The sequence below is a fragment of the Rhinolophus ferrumequinum genome, chromosome 3, assembly GCF_004115265.2.
Source record: "Rhinolophus ferrumequinum isolate MPI-CBG mRhiFer1 chromosome 3, mRhiFer1_v1.p, whole genome shotgun sequence".
NCBI classification, from domain to species: domain Eukaryota; kingdom Metazoa; phylum Chordata; class Mammalia; order Chiroptera; family Rhinolophidae; genus Rhinolophus; species Rhinolophus ferrumequinum.
The window spans coordinates 1721601-1742687 of NC_046286.1; the positions used below are offsets into that span (position 1 = coordinate 1721601).

The 21087-nt window shown below is 47.8% G+C and overlaps 2 protein-coding genes across 3 annotated transcripts; one reads left to right on the forward strand and one right to left on the reverse strand.

Annotated features, from left to right (window-relative positions):
- Nucleotides 1-5368: 5368 nt before the first annotated feature.
- LOC117020241 (patr class I histocompatibility antigen, A-126 alpha chain-like) lies at nucleotides 5369-9105 on the reverse strand. 2 transcript variants are annotated; one of them, XR_004422655.1, is made up of 9 exons: nucleotides 8949-9105; nucleotides 8254-8538; nucleotides 7716-7991; nucleotides 6825-7100; nucleotides 6595-6708; nucleotides 6127-6159; nucleotides 5937-5984; nucleotides 5648-5777; nucleotides 5369-5554 (listed from the first exon to the last, which is right to left on the reverse strand). XR_004422655.1 is itself a non-coding variant. In XM_033102585.1 (8 exons), the coding sequence occupies exons 1-8, from the start codon at nucleotides 9067-9069 to the stop codon at nucleotides 5773-5775; spliced, it is 1158 nt and encodes a 385-aa protein (XP_032958476.1). In that variant the 5' UTR covers nucleotides 9070-9105; the 3' UTR covers nucleotides 5369-5772. The 2 variants fall into 2 exon arrangements, 1 of the variants encoding a protein (XP_032958476.1); XM_033102585.1 differs by having other exon boundaries at nucleotides 5369-5777.
- A 2899-nt stretch (nucleotides 9106-12004) lies between these two features.
- Nucleotides 12005-13938, forward strand: LOC117020260 (microtubule-associated protein RP/EB family member 1-like). Its single transcript, XM_033102616.1, has one exon. It carries the CDS (start codon nucleotides 12078-12080, stop codon nucleotides 12873-12875), a length of 798 nt encoding a protein of 265 aa, XP_032958507.1. The 5' UTR covers nucleotides 12005-12077; the 3' UTR covers nucleotides 12876-13938.
- The last annotated feature ends 7149 nt before the right edge of the window (nucleotides 13939-21087 follow it).

The following is a 21087-nucleotide window of genomic DNA, read 5'->3' on the forward strand; positions in this document are numbered from 1 at the left end:
AGTAGGCGACTTCAACACACCTCTGACAACAAGGGACAGGTCTTCCAGACAGAAAATCAATATGGAAACAACGGCCTTAAATGACACATTGGACCACTTGAATTTAATTGATATTTTCAGAGCATTTCACCCCAAAGCTGCAGGATACACGTTCTTCTCAAGCACACATGGAATATTTTCCAAGACAGACTACATGTTAGGACACAAAACAAGTCCTGATAAATTTAAGAAAGTTGAAATTATACCAGTTGTCTTCTCTGACCACAGTGCTATGAAATTAGAAATGAACTACAGGAAAAAAACTGGAAGACACACCAATTCATGGAGGCTGAATAACTTATTACTAAAACATGAATGGGTCAAGCAGGAGATCAAGGAAGAAATCAAAAGATATCTCGAGACAAACGAAAATGAAAACATGATGACCCAAAATCTATGGGATGTCCCGAAAGCAGTCCTAAGAGGGAAATTCATAGCTTTGCAGGCCTACCTAAAGAAACAAGAAACATCACTAATCAACAGTTTATCTTCACACTTAAGGGATTTGGAAAAAGAACAGCAAAATAAGCCCAAAGGGAGCACAAGAAAGGAGATAATAAAGATCAGAGCGGAAATAAATGAAATTGAAATGGAACTGCATGTAAACCTGAAAACTAGAACGGTGTTTGTTTGTTTTTTATTCCTTTGTGATAGTCCAATAAAAAGTGATAAATGTTACATTCTCTCCCCAGAAATCACTTCCACATACAAGGAAATACAAATGTTAATATAACACATCAGGGCACACATAGGCCAGGAGTTCCATTTCTGAAGGTTTTAATTCTAGTTAGAGACAGAGGCAGGGAGAAGACGTTTCGAGTAATCGTCTCACCATCTTCGAGTAATCGTCTCACCATCTTACAAAGCCACTCCACTTATTTGTAAGTATGAACTGGAGTAGACAAAATTTGGACCCGAGAACCGATTACCAATAGATTAAGTTGAACGACTCATTTATTAGTCCCTGTTCTTCCAGCCAAACCTGAGTGCCTATAAAGTACCAAAGTAAGTTCTAGTCTCAGATCTTTGGTCGGAGAATTGAAATTAGTCATTCTTTTCACATCCCTCACCTTGAACTTCTGAACTCTCTTCCTACATTAGGAAAATTCCACACGTAGAGTCTTGGTGGGAGGCAGAGGCCACTTCACTCCATAAAAAAGGGAGACCCACTGTCCCCAACACTCTTGCAGCTGGACATGGCATGAGGCTCCCCCATCAGGTGACCACATGTTGTCACACATCAGCCTAACTGTCTGTCCCCTCGTGCCTATCCCTAAAGAAAGAAGAGTCTGTGAGACTGTTTCTTTCAGGGACTTTGTTTCACCTTTGTGCTTACACCTCACGTCTCTCTGTTTGGCCCCAAAAGATGGTTGGTCACCAATGACGGGTAAGATTCCTCACGAGACGAGCAACCCAAGCCAGGCGGAACCGTGTAGGGACCACCAGGAGAACTCACGGGGTCGATAGAGGTGGGCACAGCCCCCACCTTCCCCCGTCTAAGGAGAGCTTCTGCCTCTGTGGCTGCATTCCTTCCCACAATCTGCTTCGGAAGTGAGTCAATGATGTGATAACATCAGTTCTCCTTCCATTCTTAACAATAAATTTTAGCATAAAGGATTTGTCCCTGGGGAGGCACATACCATGATTGTTAAGACATCATGGGACTTTCTATTCCGGCTGTTTGCAGGCAAAGGTGATTGGTTTGAATCAGTTTTCTGGTATGATGTATGAGACTCACAGACCGTGGAGAAAACAATGCTACTTCCTTGTGTGAATATCAATAAAAGCCAGAAGGTGGCCCGATTTGGGGCTCTCAGTCCTTTGAGGCTGGGAAACCCTTGGTCCCTGTTTCATAACTTTCTTGATTTCTGTTTCTTTCTTAACCCTCCACCACCCCTTCTCGTTCTCTCACTGCCTGTGTTGAGCTGGACGCGACATCTGGAGCCCAATGTGGGGCCACTGATTCTGGGACCCACTTGTGGGGCACGAGGAGGGAAGGATGACTACGAGTCGTAATTAACTGGTGGAGCAATGGCAAGGGCTCCGGGCAACCGTCGCACGACAACTACCTGGTAAGGAGGTAGGGAAGGTCCCGGAGAATTCAACCAAGGAAAAGGGGAAGTGAAAAAAGAAAAAATCTTACTAAACATTATTGTATGTGAGAGTGTGATTGTGTGAGTGATTGATCTCCGCTCCACGGCCTCGGCTACGGAGCTTGTGTGGGCTCTAATCTGCGGTTCTCTGGTTACTTCATAAGGCAAAACGGTGATTTGGCGCTTAGCCGACCAGGCTCGGGGTTTATACGAGTACACCATAAGTTAAGACGGACCTGAAAGTCCAGCGAGGGACGCAACAACCACATGCCAAACTCTGACTCAGGACGTGGTGACACAGAGGCTGGAACCATGCAGAATGCATTTGGCAGTAACAACACAGCTGCCAGGAGCAGCAGTGACAGCAGTCATGGCCGCAGGGTCCGGGGTCCACATGGATGTCAGTGGTGTGAGCAGTGACACGTGTGCCAGCAGCAGGGGCCGTGGTTCCCACGTGGGACCCGACCTGGGGGGACTGTGGGTCAGCTCCTGGTGTGTGGGCTCAAGGCTGTTCTGTGGCCTCCCCAAAATAGTATTAGACCCCAACATCATAGATAGATTATAGATAGATGGATAGATAGATAGATACTACTTTGCATCTAAATTAGGAAAAATTTTGGATTCCATTGTTTGCTTCCAGAAATCAATCTGGGGAATAGTTTCAGGAGTGAGCGTTCAGAGATTTTATTATACTGACCTGTGACCCACTCCTAAATCTCCCACCTGACTCTACAACATGGTAGAGAGAATGACGTGTTACCAACATTACGTCTCATAATTGACAATATATGTCCTCCCCTCTCTGAGGAAAAACACCTTTAAAAGTGTATTTAAGACCATTCCCCACCCTGAGCTCCATCACTGACCTCAGAGGTTCCCAAGCTGGCTGAGCCCCAGGACAGCTGGTGGGCTTGTTACAGACACTCAGGCCTCTGCCAGACCCACCGTCTCAGAGAACGGGACACAAGCCCAGGAGTCGCTTCTGTAACAAGCCCTGCAGGTGAGGCTGACGCACAGCCCTGTGGGAATCCTGGTGACGCTCTTGCTACTAAAAGTGTGATCTGAAGACCAGCAGCAGCACCAACCTCCTTATAAATCCTGAGTCTCTGCTCTGCTCCAGACTTTCTGAGTCTTAACAAGATGTCCAGGTGATTCCTGTGCCCGGGGAAGTTTGGGACTCGCTGGTCTACGTGCCTTATCGACATGGGGCCAGAACTGTGCTGTCTGCTTGGGTGTGTGGTCTGATCAGATCACAGCACTGGGGGCCAGGGTTCAGTCCTGTTCCTTTCTCTTCTACGGTCATCACTCCCTTGGTGACCTCATCTGTGCTTTCAATATCACTTATATGTTTCACCTCCCACGTCTATTTCTCCAGGTAACATTTCCCCTAATCTCTAGACTAATCTGCCCACTGCCAGTCCAATGACCTCACTTGTATTTCTAACATACATCTCAGTTCCAGCATCTTTAAAATGAATGCCTGTGACGCCCCCCACCCCTCAGTTATGCTCCTTCCAGAATCTCCCCCATCTCTGCTAACAGCACTTCCATCTTTCTTATATCCTCTGAGATGTTGGGTGTCCCTGACTCTCACACCCCAGACTGACCCATTAGGAAACGCTGTAATGTCCAACTTCAGACCGTACCCAGAACCACACTCCCACTGTTCCCTCCTCTGAAAAGAGGTCACACAATGTCCCCTTCTGCTCCTAACTGTCCTGTACCTCCTACCTCACTCCGAGCAGAGGTCACTGCCGTCTACCACCCTCCTGGCCACGTGGTCTGGCCACACCTGTCTCTTCTCCATCACTCTCTGCTGCAGCCACACCAGCCTCCCTGCTCTTCCCAGAAACCAGACACACTCCTGCCCCAGGGCACTCCCACTGCAGGTCCCCTGCCTGGAAAGAACGTGCCCAGACGTCCTCGTGGGTAATTCCTTGTGTCCTTCACACCTTCCCTCATGGCAGCTTCCCAGTGAGGCCCCCCTGAGCACCCCAATTTAAACAGCCGTCTTCCCTGGCCCCACACCCCACACCCTGGATCCCCTTCCCCACTGCATTTTCCTGGAACACTTACCTCCCTCTAACATACACACCCTCCTCATTTACTGTGCTTATAGGATATAGTCTGTCTCTTCCTACTGGAACAGACGCTCCCTAAGTTCAGCCATTTTTCTGACTTTACTTCAGTGATGTTTCCCAGATGCAGAAACTGTCACACATCTGGCGCACGGCCAAACGTCAGTGAGTGATCAGTGACAGCATCTCCCTGTTCTAGAGACAGTGTCTTTATTAATGTAGCCTCGGGTCAAATGCTGTTTTGTGGCAGCTACAGCACCAAGTCCCCTCACACTGGCATCAGGGCCACCTCCACTTTTCTCTCAGGTGCTGCTCTCCCCCTCCCCCTTTCTTTCTCCCACACCTGCCCTCCTGAACACCACAGTACAGTTATATTTCCCTCTTCAGGAAACAGTGAGCCCCTACTTATGGGTCCTATTCTTCACCCAAATACAAATCTAAAGCGGACTCTGCTTCATAAACCCCTGAGTTTGGACTGGAGCCATCACTAGAGCTCAGGGCAGGGAGAGAGGGCGGCGAGCAGAGCAGAATTCCAGCAGGAATTTAGGTAAGATAAGAAATTACGGGATCCCTTGTCTGCTCATTCCAGAATCTGGTTCCTCTGATAGTTTGGGAAAAGATGGAAATAACAATCAAGCCCTAGAAGGAGGCAAGAGCTGGATGAATCTCAAAATTCATCTCTCAAGCCACTGACTCCTGTGTGCAGGGTCCCAGGGTCCCGCTGGACCTTGTGGGGACAATGACAGGCAAAACACCTCCTGCTGTTGACAGACAGGGGACACCCAGAGGAGAACGAGACCAGGACTTGTAATGAAAACAAAAAGAGTCATATTCTTCTATGGCAACAACAAATAAACACCTGGAAGATGGGGGCTGAGGGCCGGACCAAGCCTGAGCCTTGGTGACATGGCCACATAAAGCCCTCACTGACAAGACAAGACATGGGTGATATTCGAGTCCCTGTGATCACAGGTCCTGGGACAAGGTCCTACTGAAGGGATGAGGACAAAAGGGCAGAGAGGTGACCCCACCGAGGAGTGACCACGTCAGAGCCCACGATGCACTGAGCCCCGACTGGGCTCAGGCCGCGTCCACGCTCGGTCCTCACAGCCTCTCCTGTCTCCACCTGCGACAGACTCAGCACAGCAAACACACGGATTCTGGAAGGTTCTCAGTGCTTCCATTTATTTCCTCTCAAACTTTAGCATTTTCTCCTTCAATTAACCCATCAACCCTTCTTGGCAAGAACTGAAAAAACAGATTCATATCCAGATTCTTATTTCCACAGGAAGTAGGAAGTTGCCCGAGTGTAACATGAAGTAAAGGCGGGGATGGAAACAGCCTCTGCGGGAACAGGACAGGGGGTCAGGGAAGAGACTGGTCAGTGTGGGGAGGAGGTGTGGAGGGCAGGGGGCGGGCAGTCTCCCACCTCCTCACATGATGCCAGAGGAACGCAGACACATTCAGATGCCCTTTGCAGAAAGAGAGCTCAGAGGCTCCTGTGTCACAGAGTGGGGGCAGGAACAAATCTCGCATCACTCAGTCCCCACCAGGCAGCTGTCTCACGCTGTAGAAGAAAATAATCATGAACAAATTCAGGTTAGTGGCTGTAAGTGGTGACATTCTCAAAAGACCACCACATGATCAAACTGTCCCTAAGAATCCCCAGTCCCCAGTCCTGTCCCCTCTGCCCCACCCCTCCCACTTCAGGCCCTCCAGGTCTCACCTCTAGAAGCCGTGAGGGACACATCAGAGCCCTGGGCACTGTCACCGCCTGGGGGAGAACAAAACAGGATGTGGTCAGAGCTCATAGCAGATGAGGCTAAAGGAGGAATTATGGGGGTGGGGGAGCTCCCCCAAGGGCTTCCATCTACACTATCCCAAGGGCCTCAGGGATCACCCCCCTCCATACTCACCTGCAGCCTGAGCGTAGCTCCCTCCTTTTCCACCTGTGGGAAGAAAACATCACGTGAGAAACCAGAAAGAAGGCAGGACCATGAGGTCCTAAAGGAACCCCCTAGTCCTGAACCCCAGAGAAGTTTCCAGAACTGTGACTACAGACCCAGGACAGGATCAGGAAACCTAGGGAAAGTACATGTGTGGGTACTGGACCGACCACCCTCCTGGAGGTCTGTCCTCAGCAGGGACCTTCTGCTCTGACCTGTGACTATTGAGAATCAGGTCCCCATCACCAGTTCATCAAGGTGATAAATCTGTCCCTCATTTTCACATGTGCATTAGTAAAGTGTTAGCAAATAGGGCCCCAGGCTGGGAAAGCACACGTGTGTGGATGGTCCTTCCCACTAAGGAGGCAGGGCACACGTCTACCTGGGGATGAAACCCCCCAGTGGGACAAGACACCTCAGTGCCTGCCCCTTCCCTACCTGCGTGCTTCCTCCTCCACAGCACAGCTCCAGTGACCGCAGCTCCAAGGAGGACCAGCCCAGCAATGATGCCCACCACCATGCCAGCGGGGATGGCGGCCTGAGGCGGCGGCTCTGGAAGGGATGGGAAGGTGAGGGCCCTGACCCCAGGCCTCAGCCCCGACCTGAAGTCCTCCAGACGCCCCTGCTTTCCCTGAGAAGAGGCTCTGTGCCCACGGCCCCCTCCGTACCCCATCTCAGGGTCAGGGGCTCGGGCAGCCCCTCGTGCTGCACATGACACGTGTATCTCTGCTCCTCTCCAGAAGGCACCCCCACAGCTGCCCACTTCTGGAAGGTTCCGTCCCCCGCAGGCCTGGTCTCCACGAGCTCCGTGTCCTGGGTCAGGTCCTCCCCATCACGCTGCCAGGTCACGGTGATCTCCGCAGGGTAGAAGCCCAGCGCCCAGCACTTCAGGGTGACGTCACGGTCAGAGGTGCGGTGGTGGGTCACGTGTGTCTTTGGGGGATCTGAGAAGGGTGAGAAAATTCAGGACCTTTGCATCCCTCATGGGACACTCCAGGAGTGGTCATGTGACCATCCTGAGACTGGTCAGGACAACTGGGGTGGGGGAAGGGAGCACAAAACCCATACACCAGACTGGACATAGCCATGTGGGATGATCTTTATTCTTTAGAAAGTTCCAGAATCAGGTTGAGACAGCCCAGGGTAGAGACAGGTCTCTGAGGGGGAGAAAGGGGATTCCTGGTCCTAACCTGGGTGGAGACCAAATGACTCAGAAAAGCTGGGGTCAGAGCTCAGTCACACTGTGTGTGAGGCAGAGAACAAGGCCTGAGAGAGAAAGTCCCCCCTGGGGTCCCAGAGCAGCTGCCAGAGTCACAGGGAACCGCTGATCAGTTATTTCTGAGATGGTCCCCCCTCTGTCCCCTGACAGTCTACACCCCTAACTGTCCCTGAGAGAAGGGCCCTCTGGGTCACTCTCTGGTACCGGATCTGAAAACCCAGGAGGACTCAATTTCTCGACTCACACGGGATGGGGGTATTTGGTGTTTATCTTATTCCCTCCTCTTCTCGTAGGAGGCCCAGCCAGAAGGGAGATGGGGCGGCCCTGCTGTCCCTGGTACCTGCGCGCTGCAGCGTCTCCTTCCCATTCTCCAGGTATTTGAGGAGCCACTCCAGGCACGTGCCTTCAAAGTACTCTCTGAAGCCCTTTGCTACGTCAGCTGCCTCCCACTTCCGCCGGGTGATCTGAGCCGCCGTGTCCGCCGCGGTCCAGGAGCGCGTGTCCTCGTTCAGGGCGATGTAGTCGGCGCTGTCGTAGGCGAACTGAAGGTACCCGCGGAGGAGGCGCCCGTCCGGCCCCACGTCGCAGCCGTACATCCTCTGGAAGGTGTGAGACCCTGACCCCGGCCCTCTGTCAGCTCCGACCTTTAACCCTGCCACGCCCTTTAACCCCGCCCCACGGACAGCCCCGCCCCCGCCCCATGACGGACCCTGAACTAAAAACGAAACCGGGTCAAAATCCCCGCGGCCTCTTCCCGGGTGGAGGGGCCGGGCGGGTCCCCCAGCCTCGGGGTGAAGCTCCGACCCAGAGACTCGGGGAGACCCCGGCCCGTCCGTGGGGCTGTGGGTCGTGACCGGGACCCGGGCCGCGTCGCTCACCGGCCTCGCTCTGGTTGTAGTAGCCGCGCAGGGTGTTCAGGTCCACTCGGTAACTCTGTGCCCAGTCCCTGGCACGTAGTGTCTCCTCTTCCCAATACTGTGGATCCTCCTGCTCCACCCACGGCCCCTCCATCCACGCCGCCCGCGGCTCCATCCTCGGACTCGCCGCGTCGCTGTCGAACCGCACGAACTGCGTGCCGTCCACGTATCCGACTTCGATGTACCGGGGCTCCCCGCGGCCGGGCCGGGACCAGGTGGTGATGAAATACGTCATGGAGTGGGAGCCTGGGGACGGGGAGGGGCTGAGACTCAGGCGACCCTCCTCCCGGCGCGGGTCCCGGGTCCGAGGGCGATGGGCCTGGAGGGGCGGGGGGCCCGGGAGACGGAAAAGGGGGTGACGGAGAGGGGAGGGCGCGGGAGACCCGAGTGGGCCACAGGAGTGGGCGGGACACGGGGCGGGGTCAGGACGGGGCGGGGTCAGGACGGGGCGGGGTCAGGACGGGGCGGGGTCAGGACGGGGCGGGGTCAGGACGGGGCGGGGTCAGGACGGGGCGGGGTCAGGACGGGGCGGGGCCGGGGGTCTGGGGTCTGGGCCCGGCGGTGGGGACACATCTTCCCCGGGGTCCTGCGCCCCCACCGGGCGGTCCCCTCGCTTTCCCCCCGCGGAGACCGTTCCCTCCCGACCCCGCACTCACCCGCCCGGGTCCCCGACAGGCCCAGGGCCCCCGAGAGCAGCAGGAGGAGCGTTCGGGGGCCCATGACCCGCAGCCTCCAGCTCTGGGGACAATCTGCGTGCGGGCGGGTCCGTGGAGACATTGTAACCGGAAAAGCGGTGACACTGATTGGCTTCTCTAGAACCGGACACGCAATGGGAGTGAGAACTGGGGCCGCGTCATGAGTTTCCAGACAGGAAGACCCGACACAGGTTGTGAGGAGAAGTGAAACCGCGTGGAGGTGGGGACTCCCCAACACTGAGTTTCCTCGCCCCAGACTCCGCCCTCAGGGGACCTGGGACTGTGCCCAGACTCCTCCTCCTGCACGGAGCGCTCTGTGTCACATTGTCACCCTGAGTCCTGACCCAGGGGCTGTCTGAGGAAACCCGTCTAGGCTCAGCCCCTTTTCCTCCTCTTCTTTTCCTCGAATCCCTCTCCCAGAAATGGACTCCCTGCCTCCCACCCTTTACCTCTCACCCTGGACTCTTCTGGTGCCAGAGAGTGAGTTCCCCATGGGAATAGGACAGGGATTTTCTCTTTAATCCTGGAGAGGTTGTGCCTGAAAACACCAGCTAGAGATTCTCACAAAGACCAATCTCCTTGTTGTTTATTAACTACAGTGGGTAACAATCTTGGAAACCCCTGATCATCAGGAAGCTAATCTGTAAAATCGTGATTTGTCCCCCTTAGTGCAGAAATGTGTGTAAACAGCACTGCAGTCAGACTCTCAAAGCTCCTAAGTCTCACTTTCCCAGACCGAACACCTGTGACTCCGGATGTTTCTATTGTAAAGTGATCTTCATTCCACAGTCCTGAGTTTGTCTGTTGAATTCCCACATCCTGAATACAAAGAAGCACGTGGAAGTAGTTTGTTACTGTGTATTTCAACCTTGACCATGTAAAACCTCAAAGCTGCAAGTGTTCAATGCAGTTAAAATGTTTTTGAATCGCCTACTTTTATGAATAATTCACATCTAAGCTGTGTGTATATTTTATCGGGACACATTATTTTTTAACTGATTAGCATAAGGAGATGATTAGTTTTTAAGCAGCTGCACAGAGCAGCCCACTAGTTCCTAGATAATTTATTAAAGATCTATAAAACAACATATTTCAATCTGAGAGTTTCACTGCTTTAGAACTTCTTCACCTCTGCCTCTTTCCCTCCCCCTGCTTCTCCAGCCCTTCTCTGTCTCTCTCACCCCTCAGGCCCTCTTCCCCTCTTAGTCCCCACCACCCTCTCACTCCTGATTGTGGCACTAGTCCCACCCCCTCACCTGCCAGTCAAGGACTGTTCTTCCCACAGGAATGAGCGATCCTGCTAATGTGAGACAGGGTGTGTCATTTCTTCACTAAAAACACTCCAGAGGCTCCGTCTCACTCTGGGAAGTCCCAGGCATATGATGCCATTCCTAATAGATAGTAGGTATTAAATTATGTGTTGAATTAATGAATGATTGTATTAAAATTTATATCACATAAAATCCTAGCCTGAGAAATACAAAAAAAAGGGAAATATTTCATTTACAAACTAGTGCGCATATCAGTTCATAAATTCATTCCAGTGGAAAAAATGCTGTGTGTTTATTTGTTGCACAATTGAGCCTGTGTATTAGTTTTCCATTGCTGCGTGACAAATTACCACAATTTAGTGGCTCAAAACAGCACCCATTTATTTGCTCACAGTTCCTTAGTCAGAAATCCAGGCGCGGTGTGGATGGGATCTCTGGTCAGGGTGTCACAAAGCTGTGTGCTCATCCTGAGCTCAGGCTCTTCCTCCAAGTGTATATAGAGATTGTTAGCAGAATTCAATTTTCTCCAGTTGTAGGTCTAAGGTCCCTTTTTCCTTGACAACTGTCAGCGAGGGGTGTGCTGCCCCCTAGTGTCCACCAGCAGTCTTTGCCATGTGGCCCTCCATTTTCAAAGCCCTCAGTGGAGAAATGCCTCACATTGAATCTCTCTCTTTTGGAATTTTTTGGGAAGGGAAACCCCAGTCAGTAGTCCCCTGATAAGGACAGTCCCATGGATAGTTCCCATGTCTGAAGGACAGCTGATTGGAGACCTTAGTTACATCTGCAGAATCTCTTCTTGTATTAATGTTTGATTGAATAACTGGGGAAGGTGAATATCCAGGGTGGTTATTGGGGACCATCACAGAATCTGCCTAGGATGGCCTGCTCTTCCCTTTGCGTTTATTTGGGTCGCAGTTGGAAATGAAATTCAAGTAAATAGATTGTTGTGAGTAGTAATAAAATGCATCTTGTCTATTAGCCATGGAAATTCTTAAATCTTAAAACCAAATGACATGTTTAATATCTTATTAATTTAGAGCAAATGAAAAAGTACAATAATTCATTTTCTCTTTGGACACAATGTGTCACATCATAACAAACTACCCAAAAGTTAGCAGCTCAAAACAACAAATGTGTACTTTGTCCCACAGTTTCCCAGGGTCAGGAATGCAGGAGAGGTTTCCCTGAGCGCTTCTGGCTCAGGGCCTCTCTCAAAGTTGCAGTCAAGTTGTCAGCCAGGGCTGCATCATCTGAAGGCTTGACTGGGGCTGGAGGACTCGCATGAAACATGGCTCACTCACAGGGCTGTTGGAAGGGGCCTCATTTCCTTCCTGGATGGTCCCAGAAGGCCTCAGTTCCTAGCTCTGTGACTATGTGGACTTGTCCGTAAGGACTTTTCCTACCAAATGCCTAGGTACTTGGCTTCCCCTAGAGCAGTGATGAGAGAGAGAGAAACCAAGAGGAAGCTGCAGTGAGTTTTATGTCTTAGACTCAGAGTTACACAACATTACAACAGCCTGATGAGAAGTGAGTCATTAAGCCCAGCCCACACTCAAGAGGAGGGAATTATTCCACCTCTGGAAGGGAGGAGTGTCAAAGAATTTACATACATATAAAAATAAAAATTTCAATTAAATATTGTTTCAGGATTTTATAAATCACATGCTTCTTTTACTTGATTATTGTCTTTAATGCCTTAAGTTTCACTTTTGGAATGCAATGATTAAAAAGTTTGACACAGGTCGGGCGGTTTGAACGAGACGAAGACGGAACCGGAGCCGGGCACGAGCAGTGGACGCGGTTCTCCCGAGAGCCGAAGATGGCAGTGAACGTATATTCAACGTCAGTCACCAGCGATAACCTAAGTCGACATGACATGCTGGCGTGGATCAATGAGTCTCTGCAGTTGAATTTGACAAAGGTCGAACAGTTGTGCTCAGGGGCTGCCTATTGTCAGTTTATGGACATGCTGTTCCCTGGCTCCATTGCCTTGAAGAAAGTGAAATTCCAAGCTAAGCTAGAACACGAATACATCCAGAACTTCAAAATACTACAAGCAGGTTTTAAGAGGATGGGTGTTGACAAAATAATTCCTGTGGACAAATTAGTAAAAGGAAAGTTTCAGGACAATTTTGAATTCGTTCAGTGGTTCAAGAAGTTTTTTGATGCAAACTATGATGGAAAAGACTATGACCCTGTAGCTGCCAGACAAGGTCAAGAAACTGCAGTGGCTCCCTCCCTTGTTGCTCCAGCTCTGAACAAACCGAAGAAACCTCTCAGCTCTAGCAGTGCAGCTCCACAGAGGCCCATTGCAACACACAGAACCCCTAAGGCTGGCGCAGGTGTGGTGCGGAGGAATCCTGGTGTGGGCAACGGGGAGGACGAAGCAGCTGAACTGCTGCAGCAGGTCAGCGTATTGAAACTCACTGTCGAAGACTTGGAGAAAGAGAGAGATTTCTACTTTGGAAAGCTAAGAAACATTGAATTGATTTGCCAGGAGAACGAGGGGGAAAACAACCCTGTACTGCAGAGGATTGTGGACATTCTCTATGCCACAGATGAAGGCTTTGTGATACCTGACGAAGGGGGCCCCCAGGAGGAACAAGAAGAGTATTAACAGCCTGGACCATCAGAGCAACATTGAATTCTTCACTCCAAATCATGTGCTTAACTGTAAAATACTCCCTTTTATTATTCTTAGAGGACTCACTGGTTTCTTTTCATAAGCAAAAAGTACCTCTTCTTAAAGTGCACTTTGCAGAAGTTTCACTCCTTTTCCAATAAGTTTGAGTTAGGAGCTTTTACCTTGTAGCAGAGCAGTATTAACATCTAGTTGGTTCACCTAGGGAACAAAGAGGCTGACCATGGGGCTCCCCGAATGGATGGTGGTAATGCTGATGACTGGAGAAGGTGTTTTTATGCGATGTGCTGAGGTGGAGACCTCAGTAGAGAAATGTAAAGACTGATTTGAATTTTAAGCTAATGTGAAATCTTGGCAGAGAACGTTTTAATAAATAAATGCCTTAAGAGTATTTAAAATATGCCTCCATATTTCAAAATGTAAAATGTAACCTGACAGGAGATTTTATGTGTTTGACCTTGCGTGTGGGAAGGAGGGGCCACACCTTGGAACCTGCTGTTCACAGGCCTTACAGGGCTGCTTGAATCTTCGTAGGCGTAACCTTGGCCCAGAAGGAAAGTTTAAAATGTTGCTCTGTAGAGCCATTTGGTGTCCTTGGCCAATAGCATCTCTGCTAAGAAGCAAGAGGTATTGTGGCCTGAATGAATAGAGGGTGTGTTTCAGCCTGAAGTTGAATAACTTGATTTTCATTGAACATATTTCTCTGACGATTTTTCCAATTACCCCTAAAATTTCTATGTATCGTGTTTTTTTGGGAAATAAGGTGTGTTCAGTTTTTAAATCCAACAACTACTTTTGGGGGGCTTGCCCACATCTCTGGGATTTGAATGGGGGTTGTGTCCCATTTTACTGTCTTTTAAGTTTACATTTAACATGTTTCTCTTCTCTGCGCCCCTTGCCCACTGGGGACTCGTCTTTGGCTCCTTCAAGTTTGCTGCTTAGAGTGGAAGTTCAGCAGGCAGGTGATCATGCTGTAAGTTCTTTCTGGACGTCTGGCAAAGGGAGTGATCAGGGCAGGCCATCGCTACCTTGGGATCTGCAAGGCTGGCTGTTTTGGTACCTGCTGTCCCACAGCCCTCCCCTGTTACCGGAATACTTTGCCAGTGCACTAATCTCTTTGGAGATAAAATTCGTTAGCGTGTTCCTAAATGTTAATTTTCTTTTGCAGAAAATACAGTGCCGTGTCTGAATTAATTATTAATATTTAAAGTATTTCATTCCTTAATGCTCCCTCATTTGCTTTGCCCACAGCCTATTCAGTTCCTTTGTTTGGCAGAATTCTGCAAAATGTGTGTCACCCACTACTGAGATTGTTCAACTCCTGATGTATTTGTATTGATTTGTTTCCGGTGGTAGCTTGTCCTAAAATGTGTGTAGAAAGCAGGTATTTTATGATAAATTGTTGTGTAGTGCATGCTATGTGTGGAATTCAGAGGAAAACCCAGATTCAGTGATTAACAATGCCAAAAATGCAAGTTAACTAGCCATTGTTCAAATAACAGTGGTGCTATTTCTCTTTCGTGGCCTTTTAGACTTTTGTTGCCCTAAATTCCATTTTATTGGGAACCATTTTCCACCTGGTCTTTCTTGACAGGGTTTTTTTCTACTTTAAACAGTTTCTAAATAAAATTCTGTATTTCAAGAAAAAAAAAATAAAAAAAAAATAAAAAGTTTGACACAGAGAAAGGAGATACAACAATATTTATAAGTTTTTATTGCAGATGCCTTTAATAACAACATTCCCTAGAATAACTGGCAAAAAAGTTGCTAGATCAACTAGTTTAAAGACAGCGTGCCATAACATTAATGCCTTTTTAATAACTATTGATAAAAGTGAACTGACAGGGCCGGCCCGGTGGCTCAGGTGGTTGGAGCTCCATGCTCCTAACTCTGAAGGCAGTCGGTTCGATTCCCACATGGGCCAGTGGGCTCTCAACCACAAGGTTGCCGGTTCCATTCCTTGAGTTCCACAAGGGATGGTGGGCAGTGCCTCCTGCAACTAAGATTGAATATGGCACCTTGAGCTGAGCTGCCGCTGAGCTCCCGGATGGCTCAGTTGGTTGGGGCGTGTCCTCTCAACCACAAGGTTGCTGGTTCGATTCCTGGAGTCCTGCAAGGGATGGTGGGCTGCGCCTCCTGCAACTAGCAACGGCAACTGAACCTGGAGCTGAGCTGCACCCTCCACAACTAAGATTGAAAGGACAACAACTTGACTTGGAAAAAAACAGTCCTGGAAGTACACACTGTTCCCCAATAAAGTCCTGTTCCCCTTCCCCAATAAAATCTTTAAAAAAAAAAAAAAGTGAACTGACATGTTGGGATACTTAACCATGGAACTGGGAGGACTGTGGATGGAGCTGGGCCCCCTGTTGACTCTCTAGCCCTGATTTCCTGTTGAACTTTCTGGTAACTTCAAGGGGAGGGATGCTAATAAATAGAATAGCCATCTTGGAACTGGGGTCATTATTTTTTCTTTCTTCACTAGGGCGGCCAGTTGAAGCCCCGGGTTGGACGTGTGCGTTCCCACACTGTGGTGATGGTTTTTGTTTCTTTTTCCTTTTCCTGAATAAACCGTTTTTCTTGTGGATTTATCTGGAGAGTTATTTTTGCCAGTCAACATTTTGGGGGCTCGTCAGGGATCCAGAGAAGAACGGAACTCTGGCAGCTGCCTGGCTATTGAGCAAACTATAAACAGGCGCCTACTGAGCCGTTTGCAGCTCCAATACTTTGCTCTTCAGCTTAGGGAGGCTGTGGAGTAAGTTCTCTCCTTGATCTGAGCCAACCGGCTTCTGCGTCTGGTGCTCTCCAGGTTTTATTCGGGAACTGTTTGAAAAATTTTGTGTTTGTTTTTGTTTCTGTGTGTGTGTGTGTGTGTGTGTGTGTGTGTGTGAATGTGTTAAAGGCCTATTTGTCTATGTTGTCTGGATACTCATTGTAGTACATTGGCTTGATTTCTTTGGAAAACAAGCTATACTTTGAGACAAACACTGGCCTTCGCTAAATGCCCTTCTGGGGATAAAAGGCTATTTCTACCGAAATTGGCCAGTCTTGGCCAGTAATCGACTGTGCCATCTCATTGAGAGAATGGAAGAGTACCATCCAGCTCAGCCTATAGTTTAACTCCCTGAGGGCTGGCTATTCCCTGCAACTGGCTCCAGCCTTCAGCTTGATTCTCAGTGATCAAAGTATTCCAGAGTGAGGCGGGCTGAAGACCTGCCGGTTATTTGAGCTGTGAATTGTTTTGGGCCCAGTGTTAAAAAAAATATGGGATCCCTGATGTCTAAGCCTTCTCAAATTGTCCCTCCTCCAGGGACACTGGCCGAGTACATGTTTAAAACCTGCGGGGAATTTTCATACATGTATTTAACTAAATGGACAGATCCAACTAAGAGTAATTTTGAAAATCAGTGACCACTTTGGGGAAGTTTACAGATTCCCAAACTTGATTTTCTTAAAACTGTGGTCTCTAAGACCACAGGATAGTAACAGTAAACTGGATAGTAACAGCGTTGTAACTGAAAAAGAGGAATGGAATGTCTGTTTGGAGTGGTATACTAAGGCTACCAAACAGCATTGCAAATCTAGAGTTGTCGTTTTACAAAACAAGGTCTTAAAGTAAATGAAGGCTGTTAAGAAATCTAAAAGATAGAAGGGCAGCTGAAACCTCGTGCTCTGTCTACCACTCTGCCTCGCCCTTCCCCCACGGCTCCTTCGTCTCCTCCCCCACTTTCAACTCAACCCTCAGGCACACCTTCTTTCCAGTCTCCTCGCTCTTCTTCCTCAGAACTTATCAGTACTTTTCCTTTTAAAATCAAAGTCTCTGGAGATCCTAATAAGCCCCACATTTCCTATGTTCCCTGGTCAAAAGCTGAGTTTTGAGTCCTTTTCCTAAGGTAACTGAGGATTTTCCTAAGGTAACTGAGGATTCTAATAAGTTTGCTGAGGAATCTGATATTACTATTCAAGAGTATCAACCTGGGTTTTCTGATTTGTTCCAGTTGATCCATATGTTGGTTGGTGAAGGTCAAGCTAGACATTGGATCAGGATCGCCGGATGGGAGCATTCTGAAAGACATTTAGAAAAACAAATCTCCAATTATTGGGAGGAAGCCAGGGAACTTGCTCAAAAGCTACAGGAGCAATTCCCCAGGCTTTTCCAAGGTTTATCGACTGGAGCAAAATTCACACTTGCTCACAAAGGCCTGACGAAACTGTTTATGACTTTTATAATAGGTTTCAGGTAGCTTTTAAGGAAAAGTCTGGTCTTCCTCCAAATATTGACTCCACATGTGTAACTTTTAACTCTTTGTTTATCAATGGGCTAAATAAAGACCTTTCCCTCCTGGTTAAGAGATCCAGGATGGGATGGGGAACTATGCCTACCCTAGACTTGGTAAACTTAGCTAATGAGTAGCTAGTACCCCAGATGAGCTGCCTAAAAACAAGATCGCCAAGAATTCTGACTTTCAGCCGTGGCAAATGAAAAGCCCTGTGAGAAACCAGAAAACTCCAACTTTTTGCCCCTACTGCAAAGAACAAGGACATTGGAAAAAGGATTGCTGTAAGTTGAAGCGTACAAGATAATCTCTGCCTACTAACCAGTCTTTTTCAGGCCTTCCTAATTCCCAGTGATGTGGCTCTGAGGTACTATACGGGTTTTTTCCAGTCCTTCCCCTTAATCATCTTGGAGAAACTTCTCTTCAAGTCGGGGAGGAAATTATTTCTGTTTTCATTGACACTGGGGCTACACTCTTGGTGCTCAACCCCACTGGTTATAAACCAGCCAATGCCTCGGAGTAATAAGACATTTCAAATAGTGGGGAATTTAAATAAACCTCAACAGGTTCATGTATCTGAACCTATTCACTTTTGTCTAGAGATGAACATTGTCCCTTACGAGATGAACGTTGTTTTCTCCTTAGTTCTTCTGCCTCTACTCATTTATTAGGCAGAGACTTCTTAGAGAAGTATCATGCTGGAATATCCTTTTATTGAAAAGGCGAAATAATATTAGAGTTTGATGGTAACCGTCAGAATCACCAATCAGGTGAATTACATGACCTTTCAGCATCTTTTATTTGTATCATCTCTGATAGTACAGTAACTGAATCTGAAAACTAATCAATGGTCCCTGTTGGACAAACTACCATCTTCTTTATGGGCAAAATCCTCAACTGATATTGGTAGAATTCACAGTGCACCTCCTATCAAGGTTCAAATTGATCCTTCAAAGCCTCTGCCCAGAATTAATCAATATCCTATAAGTATATATCCTATAAGTATATCCTATAAGTATATCCTATAAGTAAGGAGGCCTTCCAAGGTATAAAGCCCATAACAGAAGATTATGTAATTCAAGGTCTTATTATTCCTTGCACTGTCCTTGTAACACTCCTATTCTACCTGTGAGAAAGACAAACGGACGAGGGTGGAGGTTTGTCCAGGACCTCTGAGCAATGAACCACATTGTTATCCCTCAATACCCTGTCCTTCCTGGCCCACATACTCTGCTGGCATCCATCCTAACAGGAAGCAAATTCTTTGCAGTAACTGATTCATGCAGTGCATTCTTTAACATCCCAGTTGAGGAAGCTAGCCAATACCTTTTTGCTTTCACTTGGGAAGGAAAGCAATTTACCTGGACAGTAATGCCTCAGGGTTTCACTGACAGCTCTTCTTATTTCTCACAGATTCTGAAGATGGATGTGGACAATATAATTTTCCCAAAAGGTTCCACCTTGTTACAATATGTGGATGACTTATTTCTTTGCTCTCCTCAGGTTTCCTCACAGGGTGATTTGCTGACACCTGTGGCCTTAAAGGGACATAAGGGCTTTAAAGAGAAACTATAATTTGCCCAAGCCCAGGTTCGGTACTTGGGACATCTGATATCGGAACAAGGTCTGTAACTGGATCCAGACAGGCTCCATGGCATCCTAAGTTTCCCAAGCCCCAAGACTAAGCGTCAATTGCGAGGTCTTCTTGGACTAGTTGGTTCCTGCTGGAATTGGATCCCAAATCTTTCTCTTATGGCAAAACCTCTATATGTCCTATTAAAGAATGACAGTCCTGACCCAATTTCATGGAAGGAACGGGATGACATGGCTTTCAAGGCCTTGAAGGAGAGTTTAATAAACCTACCTTCTATTGGGCATCCCTACTACCAGATTCCTTTCTTCCTTTTTGGGCATGAAAAGGAAGGACATGCTCTTGGGGTGCTCACTCAGAAACACGGGGAATGACAAAAACCCCTAGGATACTATAGTCAACAACTGGATCCTGTGGCTCCGAGATACCCTCCTTGCTTCAGAGCTGTTGCTGCCTCTGCCTTTCTGGTTAAGGCCACAGAGAAGATTGTTGCAGGAGCCCCTCTAACCATCTTTAGGCCTTACACAGTAAAAGCTCTCCTGAATTCTCGTCACGGTAGCTTTCAGCCAGCCACCTTACTTCCTATGGAATCCTTTTGTTAACTGCTTCCCATATAACCCTTTCACACTGTAACAACCTTAAGCCAGGTACTTTTCTTCCTTCTGAGGCTGAGGAAGCTCCTCATGACTGCCTAACACTGACAGACCACCTTCTGACTCCTCGTGACGACGTGCAGAAAACTCCTGAGTAAAGCTGATTTCTCATGGTTTACTGATGGTTCATACTTAAAAAATGACAATGGTGAGTACTGTGCTGGTTATACTGTTGTAACTCCTTCTGAAGTCATCAAGGCAACACCTTTGCCTCTGGCCACTTCAGCACAGCAGGCTGAATTATATGCCCTCACTCAAGCTTGCATTTTAGCAAAGGGTAAAGCTGTCAACATTTATACAGACAGCAGTTATGCCTTTGGGGTGGCTCACGACTTTGGAATGTTATGGAAACAACGTGGTTTCCTTACCTCCAATGGAGATAAAATTAAAAATGACCCATATGTACAAAAATTATTGGATGCTATACTTTTACCTGATGCCTTAGCCATTATTAAGTTTCTGGGACATTCTTTACTTGACTCCTTGGAAGCCAAAGGAAATCACCTGGATAACATTTCTGCTAAAAATGTCTCCTTTACAAGCATTAGTAACAGTCAAACCTCTGTCCTAGTCCAGCGAGAAACTTCTCCAGTTAATAACAGAAAAACTAGCCAGGGAAGCCCAAAATACAGCTTCTGAAGAGGAAAAACAAGACTGGAAATCCAACAGTTGTGGGTTTAGTAAGGAAAAGAGGCTCTGGCTTGGACCAAACAACAACCCAGTCCTACCAGAAAGTTTGAAATTCCCACTTTTAACCACTGTACATGTGTTAAACCATTGATCAACTGACAAAATGGAAGCCTTCATGCACCAATATTTGGTGCGGAGATATTAATAAGGCTGCAAAAGTGCCAACCTCAGGTGTCCCACCTGTCTGAAGTATTCACTGCCCCTGGATATTTTAAATTGCCATACAGACCATTTGAGTTCTGGCAACTAGACATCATACAACTTTCCCCATATGTATGTTTTAGTCGTGATACGTATGTTTTCTCACTGGACTGAAGCTTTCCCTTGCAGACAAGCTAATGAATCTGCAGTGACTAAAGTACTGTTAGAAAAGATTAGGGAACTCCTCTTGAACTCCACAGTGATCAAGGAACCTATTTCACTGGTCAGGTGGAAAAGCAAGTCTGTGCTGTTTGGCCAGTTCTGCAACATTTTCACTGTGCTTACCATCCCCAATCCTCAGGATTGAAATGCACTAATGTCATTATTAAGACTCAGTTGGCAAAATTTACAGAAACTCTTCAAATACCTTGGCCAAAAGCATTGCTGTTAATCATTTTAAATCTCAGATATACTCCTTTTGGGACACATAAGCTCTCAAAGTTTGAGATAATCACAGAATGCCCTATGCGTTTGGCCCCTGCCTCTCTTGACCCACAGCTGATGAAAGTAGACATACTTCAGAATTGTAAAGGCTTAATTGATTCTATCGACAATAATCATGTTTTAATCAAACAATCGTTTCACCATACACTCCAGGGAAATAAAACACTAAAAATTCATACTCTACAACCGGGAGGTTTTGTTTATTGAAAAAGATACCTCAAAAAGGATTCCCTCCAGCCATGCTGGAGGGGTCCTTACCACGTTCTGTTGACCAACCCCTGTGCTGCTGAACTACAAGGAGTAGACTCTTGGATGCACATGTCACACCTCAA